The 21,649-nt window shown below is 38.7% G+C and overlaps 1 protein-coding gene across 1 annotated transcript; it reads left to right on the forward strand.

Annotated features, from left to right (window-relative positions):
* Positions 1-89: 89 nt before the first annotated feature.
* Positions 90-4,222, forward strand: LOC121957594 (replication protein A 32 kDa subunit-like). The gene is made up of 9 exons (XM_042506246.1): positions 90-256; positions 357-400; positions 499-600; positions 1,521-1,634; positions 1,719-1,790; positions 1,883-1,990; positions 2,638-2,730; positions 3,475-3,572; positions 3,757-4,222. The coding sequence occupies exons 1-9, from the start codon at positions 244-246 to the stop codon at positions 3,836-3,838; spliced, it is 726 nt and encodes a 241-aa protein (XP_042362180.1). The 5' UTR covers positions 90-243; the 3' UTR covers positions 3,839-4,222.
* The last annotated feature ends 17,427 nt before the right edge of the window (positions 4,223-21,649 follow it).

Genomic DNA, 21,649 nt, shown 5'->3' on the forward strand with positions numbered 1-21,649 from the left:
GACCACTCCCTCCTCAGCTTATTTTCTCTGGTTCTGTGCTGCAGCAGGTAATTGGTGTAATTCAATTCACCTGATGGCTTTTGCATAAAGAAGCTGTTTGCTTAATTAGGTCCTAGTGCTCCCAGCTTGACTGTTTTTATTAACTGGCTACTGATGATCCTGAAGTCTCAACTGTTTTCTCTAACATAAATTGAGGATACATGTAGTCACCCATGCAGCATTTAAATTTGAAGCTACTTTATCATGTGGAAACAAGGTAAGTTATCAAATATTTAAGTCACTTCAACAAGAAAACAATGAATAATGCCTTTCTTCTTTGTGTCTTAACATGAATTGTATCTTGTGCTTTTACACAGCTTGCAGTCAGTCCCTCAGTGGGATGTCCAGCCACAAAATAAAGGTCTGTCTATCCTGTCAGTAACCAAAATACTATGTAAGGATTTGAAGGAAATATTATCAAAGACACTGATGCACTCTTTCACACTGATCTCCCCGCAGAGAACAGCTCTTCAGATTTTGCCCTGCACAGTGTCTCAGCTGCTGTCTGCCTCTCAAGTCACTCGTGACAGCTTTGCAATCTGCGACTGGGAACTCAACCACGTATGAGCAGCAATACAATATTTCTGATAGTCTAACAAGGTTTTTATTCTACATGACTGTATGTCACAGTTGAGAAATGCACAGGACTGAGGTATGGACTCAGGGTTGCAGCACTCAGACACAAGTCATGAAGCTAGTAATCATAGACATGAATGGCAAAATTAGACAAAAAAAAAAGACTTGCAAGTTACTAACTTGAACTTCAATGAAATATCTTTACTTGGACTTTAATATTAAACTTGCTTTGGGCTAAATGCTGATGTTTAGAAGGTATTATACTGTGTTTACCATGTTCACCATCTTAGCCAGTATGATAATATTTTCTAATTGGCACTAAACCCAAAAATAACCCTACAGTTGAGACTTATGGAAATGTCATTAGTTTTAAAGGCATGTAGTCAAAGCCTGGTATTGGGCAGGTTTCGATGTTGACTAAATGATGGCGCTAAATGAAAAGTCGAGTGGATTACCAAAGTCATTCAAATGTATCCTTGAGGGACCTTAAGTAGTCTGTCTTTTGAAAAATTCTTTGTAATTGATCAAACAATTAAAGAGATATTTCACTCAACCACAAATGTGGACCTCATAGTAGCATTCTATGAAAAGTCACAGGATCATCAAGGTGTAATGTTAATACAGTACACCCTCGTGTGCACAGTGAAGAACACAGGATATCTGAAGGGAAACTGCTGACTTTCAGTCAGCTCTGTCATATCACTGTGCGGAGATGAGTGGCGTTGTGCCTTCCCCCTTGTGCTGCAAACACCTGGAACTCCTGCCCATCTGCCATCAAAAAGTCTGCTGTTTGATGTGAAATGCATCATCACAGTTGCAGAAGTTAATTGAAGAATCTAAGAAAGCCAAACACTGTTAATCTGCACACACTGCTTGCTTGTTGCTTGTGCTTTCTCTCGTTGCAGGTGTCTGTAGTGGGCATCATCAGAGGATTTGCTCCCTTTGTGACAAACATCCAGTACTCTGTGGATGACATGACTGGTCCACCTCTGAATGTGAAGCACTGGGTTAACACAGAGGCCAGTAGCACCAGAAGGATCTGTTCAAAAAGACAACTGAAAACTGCACTATTTAACTAAATAAGTTTTCTGTGTTTCTTGCAGGACTGTGCTCCGATGACATTTGCTTCTCCGGGAACATATGTGAAGGTTATTGGAAGTCTCCGCAGTTACAGTGTAAGCAATACAAACAAATGGCTTTAAATGGAAGTGAGCATTGATTTTATGACTATCTGTGACTGCTATCTTTTTCTTAAATGTTGCATTAGGGTCAAAGGTCATTGATGGCAATGAATATCCGTTGTATCAAGGACCTGAATGAGATCACATCCCACATGCTGGAAGTGGTACAAACCCATATGCAGTTTTTTGGAAAGGTACAGGACTTTATGTAAGGTGGTTTGTTGTGGTTTTTTTTTTTTTTTTTACCAATGTAAGGTTTTTAATTTTGTCAAATATTTGGTTGACCATGTTTATACCATAAAAAGATATATTTTATTCTACACTACAGTACGCTGATCATCATAGCTATGCATAGGAACCCTCATGGACTTCCCTGGCCCACTATTGTTCATGGTGGTATTAAAAATATAATTATATTAATGTAGCACATAAGTGAAAAAGAATACATGACACTTCCCCCCCAATCCCACAATCCATGCAAGGTTAGAAAATGTGTCATAAAGAAGGACTCAAGTAAAAACAGATACTGACGAACTGAGAAAATGCTATCTTAAATCCCTAATGAGGAAACACTGGATGTAAGGTTAAAATGTTAAACAAAATAAAATTAAATATTATGATAGTATTTAAATATTTTTTAAGTATATGTCTTGTGAAACCCATGGAACTCGTTTGAAGGGCCAGTGCCCAGGGCTTCAGTTTGGTAAGCCCATGCATTAAAGTGCCTATGGGTACAAGTATTTTGTAAATGGCTTCTACTTGGCTGACACCCTAGCAGCCTACTCTAACTTTGATGCTGCAAAAACACATATTTTGGATTCATCTCATGTTGTTGTTGCAGAAATTTGATGTGAATATGAACACCACTGCTGCCACACCATCTGGATATTCTGATGGCATGTTACCAAATGGATTGTCCAGCATTCAGGCTCAGGTAAGTAAGTGTAAGGGGTCATTTCACCCAAATCACAGAAATATTTTCCTACTTAGGCCAATCAGTAGCAGTACTGAGCCAAAGTACTATTTGCCAAGATTTGGAGTTGGTCACTTTTTCCTCATTTTCACTGCATGGTTTGACTTGACTGGGCTCATTTGATGTATTTCTATTTGACCAATTATTGGTCTGCAGCATTCTAATTTAACCTTCTAGTATCTGCTCAGCTTGCTTGGAACCTCGGCTAATGCCACTTGTACTGATATTGTTGAGCATGAATATGCTTGATTAAAATAAATCAGAAAGTTTCTTTTAATGCGAGGTCTGTATGCTGTTATAACAAGAGCTTTAAGAAGTTGATTTTGTTTGAATAATAGAAAATATGTATCGTAAGGATAATGAATTTTCCTTTTTTTCTGAGCCAGCTGTAAATGATCACATTTTGAAACTGCATTTATAACAGCATTTACAAATAAATTCACCAGAACAAATACGACATTTGTTAAATTGCATGTGGAAGACTCAACATCAGTGTCTTTCCAGGAACTATCCTCTCTGTTTTCAGTATAAAAATAGTCCATGATGAAGACCATCCGCCATGAGGTTATCCTAAGTAACTGTGACATTATCTCCAGAAAGGTGCATTGCTGTCGATGAGAATGAAACCTTATCAGGATAGACAAATGCCATGACAGCACCACAGGGAAAAAGTAATGGAAAGTAATATTTTGATTCCTTTGTTAGGTACTGCATGTAATCAAGGGTCTCTCTGTCCGTGATATCGACACCAGTTTCCATGACCTGAAGACACAGCTGGACTTCCTCAGTATGAGAGACATCAGGTACCTCATGACCTCACTCATTTTTAGATGTCGTCATGTTGAGGATGTGATGGGTAATAGACCACTAGTAACATCCAAATTAAATCTCACTCCACATCCTGTATACTTTAGTATTTGATACTCGGATGACTGTCAAACAAGGTGAAAATACCTAAATCTTTAACTTGTCTCTCTGTCTGTACAGATCTGCCTTGACATTTCTGATCAATGAAGGTCACGTCTTTACTACCACTGATGAGCATCATTTCAAGTCAACAGATCATTAGCGGACTACCTGGGAGCTAATGAAACATCAAGACATCACAGTCCTGGTTTGCAGTTGATCAAAAAGTACATGATAACCACATTTTTAGGACAAAATGACTCTAAATGGTTTTGGTTAAATTTAGTTGTTTATGACATACTGTCACTGACAGTTTTGTCTGTCTTGGTCTTAAGACGTTGAACCTTGAATGATTCGACACAGACAGATAAGGAAACAGTTATAGGTATAGTGTATCATTTGTTTGTTGCCTTTGAATTACTGCACTGATGTATTACTCAGGTTTCTTATTTTTGACCATGTCTATATTTTGGATTATATCTTATTTGTGGGTACCCTGCAAGTGATGTCATGATTTCTATATATAAAGAAGGATCTTGAAAATGTTCATGTGCCCGCTCCTGAAGATGCTACTTTAAAAACTACAGCACCCATTTTTTAATTTTTTTAAAATCTCCTTGCAGTCCTTTCTCCAGAATTCAAAACAGAAAAAACAAGTAGGTGAAGGTGGCAACAAAGCCAAACTACAACACAGCTACTTTTTGATTGTCTGTCATGGTAACGGCTGCATGAAGTTTGCATGTTGTGTAGCAGCTATTTTAACAATTGAATGTCCAAACATTCCTAAGCTTATTGACAAGAGACTTTGTCTTGGGTAAACTATATTAGCTTCTGCAAATTAGATGTGTTTCCATAATTCAATTTATTATCATGGTAGCAAAATTCTGAAACATGATAGTTTGATACTTTTTCTGGGTCATTGGGATGCGATTCTTACTGGCATATTATCCGTTCAATCACCTCCGTCAGTTTATTAAAAAAAAAAATATATATATATATATATATATATATATTTTACAAGTTAAGTTCAACCAAATGCAGTGTTAATTGTGATCAGGTTATGCCAAGAAACTGCATAAAGAGCATAAAGAAAGTCATATTCACATGATAACTTATTGTACTGCGAGTGGTGACTGTATGGAAGTGCAAGTGTAAGTAGTCAATATGACACATACACAGACTAGCCAGTCTGGAACTGAGTGACACTGGACAAACGACCAGAAAATACGGAGTTATCCAAGGTCGTGTTTGTATATGTCAGAGATGCGGACAATATCCACAAGAATACACATTGCGTCTTTTACGTATCCTATCTTGACATATCTCCATAAACGAACCCTGAAAAATCAGGAATCAGGATACCCATCCGTGAAATATACATTAAATATCCTACAATCTAATCTGCTTAAGATTGATGTGTCTGATCTTTTCATACATTAACAGCATCTTTGACATATCCTGTTTCAGATATGACATATAAATGTGCCTGATACCTGACTGACATGATTCCATATATTTCATACATCTCTGATATCCTTAAATATGTATACAATATACTGAATTTTAAATCTGCTAAAGTTCTTCGTCGCATTTTTCATATATTAACTGCATCCTTGACTGACTGTAACTGAACAGATGTAATTTCATATGTATAATGAATCTCTAATATCCTGAAATACATGTAATATTCTGCAATTTAATCTGTTAACAAGCTTTATATATCAAATGCATCTTTGACATATCCTGTTTAATATATCAGATACACAAAATACGGAGCTATCCAAGGACAGATTATTTGTGTTTGTCAGGGATGCAGACAATATCCAGAAGAATTCGCACTGCATCTTTGACGGATTATATCTTTACACTGTCAGAAATAATGAGTAAAATTCATAGCTTTAGGGGTCCAACAGCTTGTCATTGTAGTATGGGTATTGGCATGCACAGACAGCTTACGGTGAAAACCAAAAAGAACCGAAGCCCTAATTGCTTGAAACGCTCACTATGTAGCTGCTCTTTCTCTCTGACATCACACTACAATTATTGACATGCCTACAGGTCCTGTGTGTCAATGTGTGTGTATCTGTGTATGTAAGGATTACAAAAGTGAAAAAACTGAATTTCCCCATTGACGGATTAATAATTAAAAATATATTATTGTATCAATATTGATTCAAGCTAAAAAATATAGATGCATAACAGACAGTCGTGGCACGGCGGCCATACAAGATCATTCCAAGAGATACATCAGCAGGACGACTAACCAAAAACACATGACAGATTTTAAGAAAATAAAAACAATATATGTCTTATGTGAGAGGGAAGAGAGATAAGCCAGAGGTAAATATAGTTGGAAAGGTAAGAGAAAGACTCTGTAGGGTGATATATGGAAGGATAGTCATGGCACAGTGGCCATGACAGATAATCAAACAGATAGGTCGGCACGGCGGCCATGACAGATAATCAAACAGATCGGTCAGCAAAATAAAAATGGCACTTACTTTTTGTAGATCTTGCTGGGCAGCGATGGCTCAGTCTGCAGGTGCTTGACATGGAAATGGAGGATGGTGCCCTTGAGCAAGGCACTGAAGCACTAACTGCTTAGAGCTCTGAGTATGTGTCAGCTCCATCAATCTCTCTGCAACTAATGCATGTCTATAGGTCCTGTGTGTGCATGTGTGTTTGTGTAATAAATAATAATAACAGAGTGTTATATTCAATTTTGACAGTTATTGTATCATATTGATCTAAACTAATAGATCCAAGCCGATAGACAACAGATAGTCATGGCACGGCAGCCATGACAGATAATCAAACCAACCAAACACAATACAAACCGCCATCTCAGCATTACATCTGACATTTTTGTCAAAGTTATTATTATTATTCTGTGACAACTTAACATTATGTGAGGTTGTCTCATGAAATGTTATTTGTATTTTTGGACTTTTTTATTTAGGAAACAAAAAACCCTTCTTATATTTTTTGCAATTATGAATGCAAAACTTTGAAGCTCAATATCTCAAAACTGCTCAGAACTCAGAAACTCATAATTCTAAGGTGGCAAAATGTAAATGACACTTATATCTCACAGCAGATAGAGCGATATAGAGAGATAGTCAGGGCATGGCGGGCATATATAGATAAAGAGAGATGAGGAATAGAGATAGACAGAAAGATAGAGAGGTAAAACCAGAGATAAGAGATAGTTAAAGAAATGAGAGATGGATAGTCACGGCACAGCAGCCATGATCAATAATCAAACAGATCTGTTGGCAGGGCGGCTGACCAAAAACACAACACAGACTTAAAGAAAATAAAAATATCCCTTACTATTTGTAGATCTAGTTTGGCGCTGGTTGCTCAGTCTGGTTGATGGAACCAGAGGGTGCTGGATTGGAGTCCAGAAGTCCAGCGTGGACCATGTTACGGAGTTTGGACTGGTAGAAAGACAAAGAATAAGAAGATAAAGAGGTAAAGCCATGGCATAGCGTCCAAAAACACAACACAGACAAAAGGCCCATTCGCATGCGACTATTATTACCTAGGGACCTCATGTTTTGTCGAAATAACCCCCCCTAAATCTGTGTTTCATGGAGCACATTTGCACAGGTTAAGCGATGGCTGTGTTCCACCCAAATTTATTGAAAATATAATACTAAATTTGTAACACAGTGAATGTTAGTCATAAATTTATGGTTGTAATGAGGTTAATTTTTTTACTCTCAAAATGAGAGAACTGATAAAGAAGTACTTTACTTTACTGTACATTTATTGATATAGCAAACAAACTGTCTTTTAAAACTATGTACAATAAAAACTTTCTGTACCGACCTTTTCTGGTCTAATTTAAGTTCTCATGTTTTCAATAACTGTAATATTACTCATTACCTTTAAATATGTAATCTGTTATTATGATTTGAACTATATTATTGTTTTGTTTGTTTTTTTTTATGGAGAAATTCTTTATCGATAAACAAAAAATGTTAGGTTCACATCCCTCTTTCAGTCTTTACTGGATGGATTTAAACTCAATTCTTTACTCTCTTGTGTTTATTTATATTTTTTTAAAAGCAACATATTTTTAGACTATTACAAAATTGTATCTGTTGAAACCCTGTGATTTAATACGAGTGATTTTTTTGTTTGTTTGTTTGCTCCTGTCAGTGTCCATCAGTTTTTTTAATTTTATTGCAAGACTTTTATTGATTTATTGATTTATTCGTTTATTTCTCAGCCTTTTTGCTATCCAAAATAACCTCCATTAGCTAATGTTATTGAATTAGCTAGCAATGTAATTTGCAAAAGCTTCTTTAACAAAATATTTATATCTTCATGACCAAGCTTATTCCCCCACCACCTTAGAAGCACGGATGAAAATAGCTAACATTTGCTAACTGCTAAGAAGCTGACTTTACACTGACAGGTTTCATTTGGAAACAAAGGCTTGGTAGCATTTACGTTAAGGCAAAATCAAAATGTAAAATCAATATCTACACTTGAGGAATAATTTTTTTTTAATGTTACATTGTTGACGAAATAAGTTAAGATTAATCAAAGAAAACATTGCTTCCACAATTTTATTTTAAATTTTTTCCGTGCATTTATTTCGTACTTTTTGTGTTATTCCTGTTCTAACAGTGGAGGTGACTTGAGAGCAGAGCCTGCACCAGAACTGTGTTCGCAGTGGAGGCCTGCAGGCAGACCCCTGTCCTTTTTTAGAGTTCCCTCCTTTTGTTCCACCATTTGCTAATGCTACTTTAAAGTTACATTAGCTCGTTAGCGAGCTATCTACCGTTAGCTTAACCATGACGCAGCACCCCATCAATTGTCTGAAATATACTAGTTTTCCAATCACAGACAAACAATTTTCACCACATTATAACACTGTAGTTTCAAATACATGAGTAATACATCTAAAATAAAAAATAATACTGCTTTTTTTAACTGCAATAAGGACACTGAAAATGTTGGTAGATTTCTGAAATACTCACCAAATGAGAAGGATTCCTTTAGAATGTTAGTGGTCCAGAAAGTTCCAGAAAGTTAATGGTCCACATAGCAAATGTCCAGAAAGTAAGGGTCCCCAGAGCTGAGGGTGTGTGCTGAGGGTCCAGAAAGTTTCAGAGAGTTAACTTTCAAAATCTGGCGGTCCATAGCATGCGCGTGACGCTCTCCCTCTCTCACTGACGTGCGCAGTAGGCGGGGTCAGCCTGAGTTACTGGGCAGTTTACAAGGCTCCAACAGTTTGGAGCTCTGGCTGTATGTCAGCTCCATCAATCTGACAAATCTCTACTACTAACGCATATACTGTAGGTCTGTGTGTGTCTGTGTGTGTGTTGAGCCAATTTAGGTCACAAAAATTAACTGCAAACATAATTGGACACATGCAGTCTTAAAATCCCAACACTAACCCTTAATGTCTGTTATGGAAGTCAGAAAGATTAAAATTAAAGATTCTTGCAGGTTTTCCCAAAGCGGAGATGATTTATATGAAGACTAATGTGATAATGTGTCTATAAATGTCTTAGTGGTCATTTTAGACATACTAAGCCTTCCTTTATAATAGTTTCATTGAGCCATACTGGCAGCTCATCACAGATGACAGTAAAGCTACAATCACAATTCAAGACATTATGAAACATGTAATTGACTGATCAGACGGGTTTTGCAGGATTGTTGGCTGGAGGAGTGTCAGTACAACTCACTCTCTGGGCTACACCCAGTTTTTAAGGTTTGTGACGTTTATAACCTCATTCTCTAATTTCTAATGAATTGAAACAATTACAGGCAACACTGCTTTAAGGCCTGAGGACATTTAACTCCACACCTAGCACTCCTACTTACAGCAATGTGTTCATGGGTATGGATCTATGTCGGAGTGTGAATTCATATTATGAAAGTGAAAACTGACTATTGCATATCATGGCAGCATGGCATGACCGGAGAAATGAAGAAACACCATGACAAATTTGAACAAAAGATATTTATTCAATTAAACCAAATTAGACCAGGTTAACTAAAGATTAACATGTGGAGTGTGGAACAGTATTGTCAGTAGTGTGTGATGCATGAATGGAAAATGCGGGTGTTGTAAAGGTGCAGAAAAGCAAAACAAAGAGCTACGGAAACATAACCAAACCAGAGAGGGCAGGGAGATGCAGCAACAGACTGCAGGTTTAGCCAGAAGATGAGCTACCAGCTGCACATGGGCTTAAATAACCTAAAGCACTCTCAGGTATTACATTCTTCATTTTCCAGCTATTATTTGTGCTGGTGTACCTTTCTGATTTGGCTCACTAGTATTATAAAGACATCAGTAGGAGGTTGTCGCATCATCCAACAGCGCCTGCAACCCCCCTTTAGACTGTGAAATCTGAAAGTGCTCCTGAAACATGTAATCAAACACTCCCGCCCACTATAAGCAGAGATCGGCCAGGTGTGCAGAGGTGCTGTCATCCTCATTTGTACGATTCATCATGTTGAGACAATAGGCACTCAGAATTGTGGGATACAGAGCAAGGAGGCAGTGTGTTGCAGCCAGGAGGAGATAATGATGGCGGGTCTTTTGCTCTTACTTGCAACCAGGTAACAAGGTAAACACTTTTTGCCTTTAGATGGTTGAACAGCAACTGAAACCACCTCTCTTTACATCATTTCAGCAGTGGAATTGAGGTTCTGTGAACATCATTATTTTTTAATTTCCAAAGCCAGCAATCTGACATCCACGGCCACTTCATGCAGCCATGGGTCAGGTTTGCTGAGTTGAGAATGACTCTCATTTTCACTATTTGTGTGTACAAATGAGTGAAACATTATGAACGGCTTCCAGGACAAAAGGCCGACGTGTAATCTTGTAACTTCCCTACCCTCTAAAAGTTGGATCATCAGTCATAAAAAATGGCTGAAGATGCGTTACCCCTAAGTCCCTATTCTCTGGACTTGTGTCTCAACTTGGACTCATGAACATATGACTTATACTTGGACTCATGTATTCATGAAGTCAGACACAGAAGTTAGACAAAGATTTGATTTACTGAGTAAAAGTAAAAAACAACAGACGCAGCAGTCAAAAGTTTTCATTGAAAACAAAAAGAAAAAAAACATTAAATGCCATCCACAAATGCCTCAGTTTACATTTGCGAAAATAGGTAGGATGAAGTACAAATTTATTTAATCCTACATCTTAAATATATTATAAAAATATTATCAAAAACTCCCTCCAAGGCTTGTCATATATGTACTCTCTCTATATATATATGTATGTGTGTGTGTGTGTGTGTGTGCGTGTGTGTGTGTGTGTATGTGAAAATACAAATATACATTGAAATACAAAATTTGGTAAAATGTTTGAAAAATTTGGTTTTATATATTCATGCAGCAGGTCTACGTTTCTCTCAGCGGCAGAGCTGTGTGTGCGCTCCTACACTTGCAGGCGAGTTCATGTCGCGCGCGCCCCCGGCTATATATGTTTACAGTGGAGAGATGCGCGCCCCGGAGCGTGCGGTTGGACTTCGCGGATTTGACTTTGTTGTGGAAAGAGCACCGCTTAAAGTGCCAATCTTAAAAGCTCGATTTAGGAGAAGACTCGGACGTCAAACTTCAACAGACACCTGTCATTGCTGCACCCAGAAAAGTAGGTGAAATATTGTCGTTAGCTAGCTAGCCAAAGCTAACGTTAGCCTCTGAAGTGACTTAACCCTAAATAAACCAGGTTTAGCCCAGATAGCAAGACAGCACAGGGCTACACAATATGCAGAGTGGCGTCTTTTTACATATTAAGTAGCCATGTGCTCGTTGTTTTTAGACTCTGAAGTGGACAAACACAGGAAGCTAACTGTTAGACCTTGCAGTAGGATATTTCTACGATATTGTCTTTGTGTGTTAGAAGTTCTTAAGTTGTGCGGTATTATATCCTGCTGTGTTGAAATAAATTTACAAACCGTTAAGGATGGTATTTCTCTAATGTAACATGGTGTTAACAGCATTGCATTTAACATTGTTCCCCAGCCCTGAAACTCAAACAGTTGTCTCATAGTCCCTAAATGTATTTAAACAATTAAACTGATATCATGAAGTGCCAAAATTAGTCAGCAATGGTTTGAACTAAGGCTCTTCTAGTTATATTCAAACACATTCTAGCTGTAATAAAGATCACTTGAAATAAAACAACTCCTGAATAAAAAATACACCTTTACCACAATCAGTTATCTAAATACAGACTCTGAAAGGCCCCAGAATTCTCTAATGGGGTGTTAGGGTTTAAGCATTTTATTGTTGTGGCGTTTAAATAATTAAAGGTATATAAAGCACTGGACTGTAGTTTTAATCAGTCTCCCTTTGGAATGGTGACAGCAGTGCCATTTTTGTTTAATGTAGACAGTTTTATTTTTTATTTGTATATCAGCTCTTTGAAGGTGCATGATGACAACTCATACTAAAGTAATTGCAACTCAACTCGAACTCGGCTGGGACTCTCCTTTGGTGACTTGGACTTGGACTCAAACACTGGGGGTTTGAGACTGGACTCAAGACTTAGTGACTCGACTATAGCACTGCCATGTACTAGTGAGAAATCACATGAACAGTTACAAACCTTTCTGCTAAAGAGCTCAATTGCAAAAAAATAGACTCTTCATATAAAAAGGTTTGTTTTGATCGCACGCCCTCTTGATTTAAGCCATTTGTTTACTTTCTTCTCTTCTGTTTCGCTTCTCGTGCACTGAGCTGAACTGCCAATCATTGTGATTTAATTCACCAAGGGGCTCTGCTGTGCCCGAAGCTGATTCAACATGCTGAATTGGCTGAAAAAGTCGGCAAAGACCAACAGCGCAGGACATTACACAAAAACTAGGGCGAAAGACCTTCACTGATGCCCTGACATTGACCAATGGCCGACCTTTAAGGGGCCGGCATGCTGCAAGAAGAAGGGCTTCGCAGATGGTTTGAACGGCATCTTAAACTACGTCTTTTAACACCTGGTGGAAATGAGGTTCTGTGACATTAAGTTTCTGCATATTTCCAAAGCCAATACTGACATCCATGGCCATTTCATGCAGTGAGAACTGCAACATGTAAATATAAATGTAAAAAGTTCTCTGCCCTTTTAAGTTGGATTATCAATCAGAAAAAAATGGCTTGGATGTATGAAGATTCTGAACTGTTGATGACCATAGACATTCATATCTATGGTCACAGAATATCTGCATTTTGTTCCATTTTAGACTTTTCCACACCACTAAAAGAGAAAAAAAGAGTGGTAAAAACAATCATTTGGCATTATTTTTAAGTCTTCTCTGCAACATCTCCCTTTTGTGTAGTCATAATGAAGAAATGAATGGAAAAAGTCTTTGGCCCTGATGTTTCTTTTTCTAGCACATGGGACTTTCCTGGGGCGAATTCCCCAGCACTCCACCATGTTGTTCAGGGCGTCTACACGCGTCTACACTCTTAGGGAAAAACCCAGACTCAAGGCGGCGAAGCACCGGGGGAGCTGAAGGCAGGGGAGGATGAAGAGCTGAATGGCCTGCTGGGATTGCCTGAAGAGCCAGATAGACGTCTTTGTTTGCTGCTGTTGGTTCTCAGCAGGGCGTTAAAAAAGTCTGGATTGAAAGAAAGCCAAAGCTCCTGAATGCGAGCAGCTTCAAACTCCAGACACATTTGCAAAAGAAACACTGCATTTCTGGGGATCTGACGAAGCTGAAGATTGACAGCTGCAGAGGCATTAATAATGTATAGCTTGTGCTGGTTTTCATTTTAGACAAAAAGGAGGTAGCCCCAGAAAGCAAAATCCAAAGTCCATCAAATAAGAATAAACAGTGTGGTTTTATGAATCCAAATGTGATTCCAGACTGAATACTAATTTCTGCCTGTCTGGTTCATGTATTCATCTGAAACATGGTTTAAGAGTGTCTGTTTTAATGTGTGTGCAGAACCTGACCGAGGAAACCTGGACACCCAGAGGCCAGCGAGAAGGAGGGGCTCCTGTGTGTCCGTCAGTGATGAAGAAAGAAGTCATCAATCAGGTAGAGACACAAAAATAAACACTGACAGTTGAGTTCACAATGAATGAATTCCGACAGCTGATAGTACCATGAAGTGAGCATCACTTTCAGCCCGAGGTTCAGTTAAAAATCCTTAAAAACCTGCATCAACATCAGTTGTTGGTGGTGGTATGTTGAGATGCCTTTCACAAGCTATTAAACCCCTGAAACCTGAGCAAATTGGTAGGATTTTCTTTCAAATACAAGAGGCAAAAAGCAGTGAGCATTTTGGCAAGAAATGCAAATTACAAGAAATTAATAAAAAGTGATCAGAAAATGACTTGAAAATTAGTTTTAAAAAAACAAGAAAAGGGAAAAATGTCAAGAAAACTGTATGTATAATGTATATTTGTTTCTTTTTTTTCTTATTTCATCAATCAGGTTGTTTTTATTTATTTATTATTCACTAGTTTACTGCTCATTTTTGGGCCATATCAGTTGCACATTGCTATCCATGTCAAACCAATTTATTCAGTTTTTAAAGGGTTAACAAAAGATATTGCGCGAATGATATAAAAGCACAAACATTCCCACAAAGTTTTGCATCTGGGTGCAATATGCGCCCTCTTGCATCTGATTGCAATTTTCTATGTGGTTAAGTACAAATGTTGTCTTTGTGCCAATAACAGTGAAATCACAAAGTGTTAATGTGCTTTTGAAATATCCTCTCATGAGGACGCCTGGCGTAAAGATGCCCTCTTCTGGTTATGTTAACTGCTGCTATGATCACTGGAAAGTCTTGTTGTCAAACCCCTCACAAATGCGCTTCCATTGCTTCGAACTTTCTTGAAGATGCTCATAATTTCACTGTTAATGTGTGTGGCTGTTAGCGCTGATCTCTGTGAACTGAACTGTTCTTGTGAGGCTCATTCACACAGAAAGTGGCAAATGTATGTGTATTACCAAGTTTAAATACGTGCAAATAGCACAGGAGCACCAAGACACTATTTGCTTTGCGGTGCATTTACTGAGGCATTTCACATTTTGCACGTGCTTTGAGAATTACGCTGTTTCTTTTGTCATATTGGTGCAGGTTTAGTGGCTGCAAAAGCGGTCATGTGCTATCTATAAAAAGGGATTCGATCAAAGAGATTCTTTTATGTTTCTTTCCTGTTCTTACAAAGGATCCCTCTGGTAGGCTTCTGATTTCAGACTGCACTTTTACTGCAAGCATCAGAAAACTCTAAGCGGGCCTTTATTTCTGTGCATTGCATAAAGAAAGATTTTAAATTCACAGCTATGAAGAAAATGTACAGTGCTCTTTTCGAGTATGAGTAGGGTGAATTTAGAATTTTCAGATGTGTGTATGCTTGTCTTACACAGCTGTTTTTTTAATTTTATGTTCAATTAATACAGCTGTTGGTTATATCATATATGTTTTAGATATATGTTGCTCGATAACCGTCTTGCTAACTTAGCCATTTGATAAGCTAAATATTGCTGGATGGCTTTTGCACACCCAGAGTCTTGGTTATTTGAGCTAATAGTTTCAGCACTTTTCACTTTTATATCAAAGTATGATAAAACCACTGGAGCTGTGGATATTATCAACATCTGATTTACGCTGTTACTAATCTTTATTAGATAGCAAATCACTTGTTGGACCAGGTAGTTGATGTTGCAGTCCCCCCTGTATGACTTTACCCTAATCTCCGATAAAAGCAAAACAAAACTTCTGTTAATGAGCTTGTGTATGCATTATTTCGTTGTGTTCATGTTAGAAAATATTGTAAATTTAAGGGATAGACATACCTGTGTTTTCCTAATCAAGTATCCTGATGTGTGACTTTGTGCCTTCACCTCAGCTAAACATTTAGAGGCCTTGGCAAATTTATAGCAGGAGAAGAGATGGCATATCTATTTCTTTAAATAGTCCCATTGAATAATGAGCATTATGGAAAAAAGGTGCGCTTTGAGTGCAACATGAATTCAATCATGTCGCATTCCCTTAATAAAATGGCCAGTTCAGCAAATTCTGCTGAGAGTAATGCTTTAAAAGCAGTGATTTCACAACAGCAAATATCATGGGACATATAAAAAGAAAATTAAAAACAGTGGTTGAAAACTAGACAGAGAAAACAGAATTATACTTTTAGTTCTGTAATAATCAGTGCTGCCCTTCATGTGTACATGTGCACAACGTCTTCCATTTTTTGTCGGGGGCGAGGTCCTTTATATGATAGGACAGATACATAATTGTGAAAGGGGTAGAGAGAGGGGAAGACATGCAGCAAAGGGCCAACGGTGGAGTCGAACCCCTGGCCACTGCTACTAGGACAAAGCCTTTTGTGCATGGGGTGCCCGTTCTAGCACGTGAGCTACTGAGCACCCCTGCACAGTGCCGTTCTTAACGGAGAGTCGAACATCAGCTCTGCTCTCTGCAATATTCACATTTTACAGGATGTTATTATTTTCATCAGTGATGATGTATTGTTTCACCCACCTGCAACCCAGCCGTACGTCCCAGTGTGCATAACAAGCAGACTGTATGCATGTTTTGAACACGCCTATGTAGGCATGCTACTGTCTGAATAATGTAGATCTTAAATAGCAGGAAAATACTTCCGCAGTCTGACTTTAGACCAATTTTTTGTTTGTCAGTGGCGCAATCATTATCTCCTGCCTCCAAATAGCAATCTGCCAACAATGCACTTTACCACGCTTAATTTTAAGAACTGCATGCTCATGGGCGGATGTGCATTTGCTACTTACACATTGTGGTTGCTGGCTGTGAAAATGATAAATGCGCTGGTCTGAAAGTAGCAATGACAGTTGTGTACTGCTTTGTGCTGGTTTAAGATCTGGTTTAAGATAGGGTCTACATGTCAAAGTGTCCTTGGACAAGATACTGAACCCCAAATTGCTCCCGATGGCTGTGTAAGTGTGTATGAAATGAATGCATATCTAAGGAGCAGGTGGCACTTGTGTGGTAGCCTCGGTTACCAGTGTATGAATGTGTGTGTGGATGGATGAAAGGTGCTTGTGATGTAAAGTGCTTTAAAGGGAAACTACGCCCATTTGCAAAATTCATATATGATATTTCTGTGGTCTAATACAGCCAAAAAATAAAACTTGAAAAGAACTTGAATAGTAAATTTGAAAAGCTCACTCCCAAATCCCCAAAACTACAGTGCTAAAACTCTGATGTCATCAACTATAAAGTCTGGAGCTGCTCCATAGACAGTGAATTGGGAAAGATGGTTAAGATGACACTTGTGATGACCCTTTTGTGGTGGTGTTCCCCTTGAATTGGCATAAATGCTTTCCATTTCCCATTTGACCATTTGTTACACATAGTCATTTGTGCTATTGTTTCAATGAAATAAAAATTGATTATTGCAGCGTTAATATTTAATTTGAATAATAGGTTATCAAATTTGATTCCAGCTTTCTGTCTTTTTCTCACGTGGCTGGTAATAAATGTAAAGATAATGGACTTTTATGGTGACTCCAGTTGTGGATGCATGGGGATTTACCCGTCTTCTAGACAGTGCAAACAAAAACTGTTAGATTTGACCTCGATAGTTTGATAATTGTGCAAAGAAAAAAAAAATACAGCATAATAGTTATTATTTGACTTGACAACTGATATCTTGCAAGAGTTTTTGTTTATGGCTACAGTACAACACACTTTACCAGCTACTATAAATCAGCTTTATACAGCTGATTTATAGTAGCTTAAAAATCACATTCTTTTTGTGTATTTTTTCCTGACCACCTTTTGGATAAATTCTCCTTTGTGTGAATAATATTTGGTCAGTTGCTGATTTACTCATAAAAATAGGAAGAAAATGTCACAAGCCAGGAAAGGAGTAGTAGACATACCTGTAATAGACTGCGACAAGGCTATGAACTGCAGGTGAAGATTGACTTCAAAGGAACTCAATAAAGAGACCGCTATTTGTGACAGTAAAATCAATGTTATTTTTTTCCCTCGCTTTTCTATTTTTACACCAGAATGTGGCTTTCTAAGCCATTGTCAGATATTTATGAAACACTTAGAGTGAGAGGGGCTTTAATTGATATGACTGTTATTAGAATTCGTCTAGGCTTGATATTTGTATAATAAACTATAATCCATACCTCTCACTTGGCTGTGCGTGTGAAATGATGTGGAGGAGGATTAGCGGGTCCCTGGAGAAATCTCCCACTGAGCTTATTTTACTTTCATGTATTCACTTTTGTCTGCATGCTGCTAACGGTCCTATCTATGGTAAAAAAAAACCCTTGAGAGTGCTAATTAAGTGATTTTTTTTAGCAAACTGATTTTGATAGCATGTCTCTAGCACATGCTAAATGTGTCATTTTCTCCCCATGTTGATGAAAATATTCTCTGAAGATTTTGAGCACCTATCTGTTCTTGCTTTTTGAATAGCGTCCTGATTGGTGACAGGTATTGCGTTTGAAATGGCTCGGCTCTGCTTTTTTTCTTCTTTTTTTATTGCTTTATTTTTTCACGTTACTGCTGTACTGTGCACTCTTAACAGCCATTAATAATTGTCCCCCACCACATAATGAAGTGTCTCCGTGCCTGACAATACGCTGCCTGCTGCTCAAACAAGACTCCAGACACCCCTCAGCAGCAGCAAGGCGTGCAGGCTAGAATTATGTTGTTTTTCCACCAGAGGGCAACATGTGTACTGTGATGCACAAACACTCCCTCCCTCTCCCTCACTCCACACTCCTCTGGATGTAAATCACACGCTTTCTTTACACTCTTTTTTATTTTTTGCAATACAGTGCCATTGAGAGCCTGTTATGGATATAGAAATGCCATTAATTTGAATGGGGGAACCCCCTCAACAGTTTTCAGAATATATTGTGAGACAAAGAAGGGGAAGTAGAAAGCTTTGTTTCACTTCGTAATGTGAGCAATGCAATAAACTGTGCACATTCTTGTCTCTCGTAGAAGCTGTAATCTGTATCTTGCATGCATTAAATAAAATGCAAGAATTTAATGTGAATTACATTACATATCTCCCACCTTTAGGGGTCTCTCAAGCTCTGTGCAGGCCCTGCTGTCTAGCCAGTACAGATAAATGGCACCTCGTTAATCAAATCTGCATGAGTGCGCTCAGGTTGCCATGGCAATAATTATCAGAGCTGCCTAATTAACTTTCTCAATTGCTTAATGATATACGACCCTATGAACTCCCTCATTTTTTTTCTCTCTAATCCAAGTTGTTGTGTTTTTTTATTCCTCCATTTTCACTCCCCAGTGTTAGCCCGTGACCGCCAAGATAATAGAAATTATAGAGAAATTAAATTCAGCACCACATCATTTCCTCTCGGCCCACCCCGAGCTGAAACGAGTAAGTGGGGGGGGGGGGGGGGGTCGAACTTCACATGCAGCACGGGCGCTCACTACTGAATGCCGACGCATGTAGCCGACGTGTGTCTGGCCTGTACAGTGTGTGACTCGCATACTTTGTCTCCGGCGGTGACCTCGTGTGACAGCTGACTGAAGGTTGGGAGCAGCGGTCCTGTCGGCCCTGATCAGCCAGGCGAAACTCTTGAGATACAGCGAGACAGGGGGAATCGTACCTGGTGACACCCACCCTGCCATCCCCTGTCACAGCCGGCCTCCTGTACTGTCTACTGCCTTTCTTTACAGCCTCCTGTCAGCCCGAGGCCCCCTCACTGGCTGCAATCCGCACCAATCCCAAGTTGTTCTCGGTTAGTTTTTCATATCTTTTATTCAAAAGTTTGGAAGTTGTACGTGAAAAGCAGCTGATTCGGGCCAGTCCTGGATACTGTCCAACTGGTGCCTTTTTTAGCGTGACATGTAGTGTCGGAAGCTTTTGCCATGAATAAACAAGAGGAAACACCACAAAGAAAGAATAAACTGTGTATTTTCTTGACCTGAAAACACTCCAGGTCACAAGTGTCTTTTTTTTCTAAAACCCGTGTTTGTAGAACAGAGGGTCAGAAAAATAGGCCACAGTTTACATCTCACCTTCTACCAAATATCTGCGTTACTTTTTAAAAAAATCACAACCACAAGCCTTCCTTCACTTAAATGAAGTCTTTTTAGTTGCCTGAATTTAATCAAACTCTGAAAGGAGTACTATAAAGCAGTGGCTCCCCCAGAAATTCTTCACAGGAGTGCCCAGATAGGGTCATCGAACATCTTGGGGTGGCACACCAAAACCAAAAGCCGTATCTGAATTTCAGGGTTTTGCTTATGCTGTTGAAGTATAAAAGCTCGTTAAAAGCTATCAATATAGAGTAAAGAAATCGCATACTGTTGTACTTTGGTTTCATATTTTACACTTAATATTACTTATTATCTGATGTGGACAGACTAATATAGAACAGTTAAAATTTTGAGCAGCACAGCAATCCTTTTTTAATGTTTTGTGTATACAAGTGATTCATTGTTGGTAAAGCATACAGCTTTAATTTGAAGGAGTACACTGATTGTAATGAACTAAACATATACTGGAATCAAGTCTTCTTAAGTTTATTGTAGGCTTGTGGTTACTGGCCGTATCTACCTTTCTTTTGGTGGTGGAAATGACTGGACAGTATCGGCAGACAGCCTGTAACTGAAGGCGGACTGCCCTTAATTATGCGCAACTTAATAAAATGTAAAAGGGTGAGTTATAAAAAAATTCACTTCCAGTTTGTCGCAGTTTTTGTCACTCCTGTGTTGGCTTCATTTTTAAGCCCCAGAGGTTGCCACTTGGCACCAATAGAACCCATTTTAATTAATATATCTTGAAGTGAGAGTTGAAAGTTCAAGGGACCCCTTTGAAAAGGGCTGCCTGTTGTTCCCTTGGCAGAATTTAGAATTTAATCAGGGATGCTGTGGTAGTTTTATACTTCCATAAAACCTGGGGACTCACAAGAGACATGTGTAAAAAAAATAATTGCTAAAGTGGAAGCAAGAAAAGCAGAGATATCTTGACTTTCACTCTCGATTCGCGGCACATATTTCTGGTTCTACATTTCCTGTTGATAAATGTCCATGTCTTAATAACTTCATAGACCAGTTCGTAAAAAGTCTTTATTAAATGTATGAAGGCAGAGTGGAAAACCCAGATGACATCACCGTAACATCATCAGGGTTAATGTACTTTAGACATCAGGTTTTAAACCAACATGGAAAAAAAGTCGTTTATGTGCTCAGGAAAAAAAAAATCTAAATTTGGACAACCACAATGCCATAAAAACTGGGCATACTCCGTCTGTTGATGAAAATCAGACCAGAACAGCAACTAAATGGTGAGGCTGTTTTCTTCACTTCCATTTCCAAAGTCAAGAATAAGCTTTGAACCTCAGCCGGATGTGTCATTGATGTTGGAGGACATGTTGGTGGAATTCCAGTCGTGTTGGTGTTGCTCCTCTCTGTGAACCCTCAGCTGTAACGGTCACGCAGAGGCCATGTAGCTGTCCAGACCCGTGCCTGAGTTCTGGGATCAGTGCTGGGTTAGCAGACCGCAGGGCCTGGAAGAGTTCATGTGATTAACTTTCTGAAACCACCATCAGGAAGCTTTATAGGACTGAGTCAAATCAAGCTTTGGCAAAGAAAAAAACCTTACAGCGTGGTTACCACCAATGTCTGCCATATGTCTGGCACCGCCCGCTGACACAGTGTGATACCATTCCCCTTTTTCCTCCCCACATAACCTAATTTCACAAAAACCTAACCTTCTTTATTTGCCTTTTTTTTTTTTTGCTCAGAAGACCTACATGTACTTTAATTGTACCTGGTTGCTTTTGTTGCTTTAAAGCCAGTGGGGGGAAAGTGGCAGGGGAAAGATTATCTTTGTAACACCTCTGCACTGCATCACTGTATTTTTTCCTCTTGTGAGTGGATTTCATGGTTGAGAGTGCAATTTAAAATAGGATTAACAGTAGGTGTCAGGTAGTGTTAGCTAAACCTCTTTATGTCAGGTACGGCAGAGAGAAGTCTGTCACTGCGTCTG

Source organism: Plectropomus leopardus, chromosome 18, assembly GCF_008729295.1.
Source record: "Plectropomus leopardus isolate mb chromosome 18, YSFRI_Pleo_2.0, whole genome shotgun sequence".
In the NCBI taxonomy this organism is placed as follows: Eukaryota; Metazoa; Chordata; class Actinopteri; order Perciformes; family Serranidae; genus Plectropomus; species Plectropomus leopardus.

Excerpts from the sequence above, each read along its gene's own strand:
- LOC121957594 (XM_042506246.1), top strand. Across the intron at positions 601-1,520 it reads GCGACTGGGAACTCAACCAC|GTGTCTGTAGTGGGCATCAT; the intron begins GTATGAGCAGCA and ends CTCTCGTTGCAG. Across the intron at positions 1,991-2,637 it reads ATATGCAGTTTTTTGGAAAG|AAATTTGATGTGAATATGAA; the intron begins GTACAGGACTTT and ends TTGTTGTTGCAG.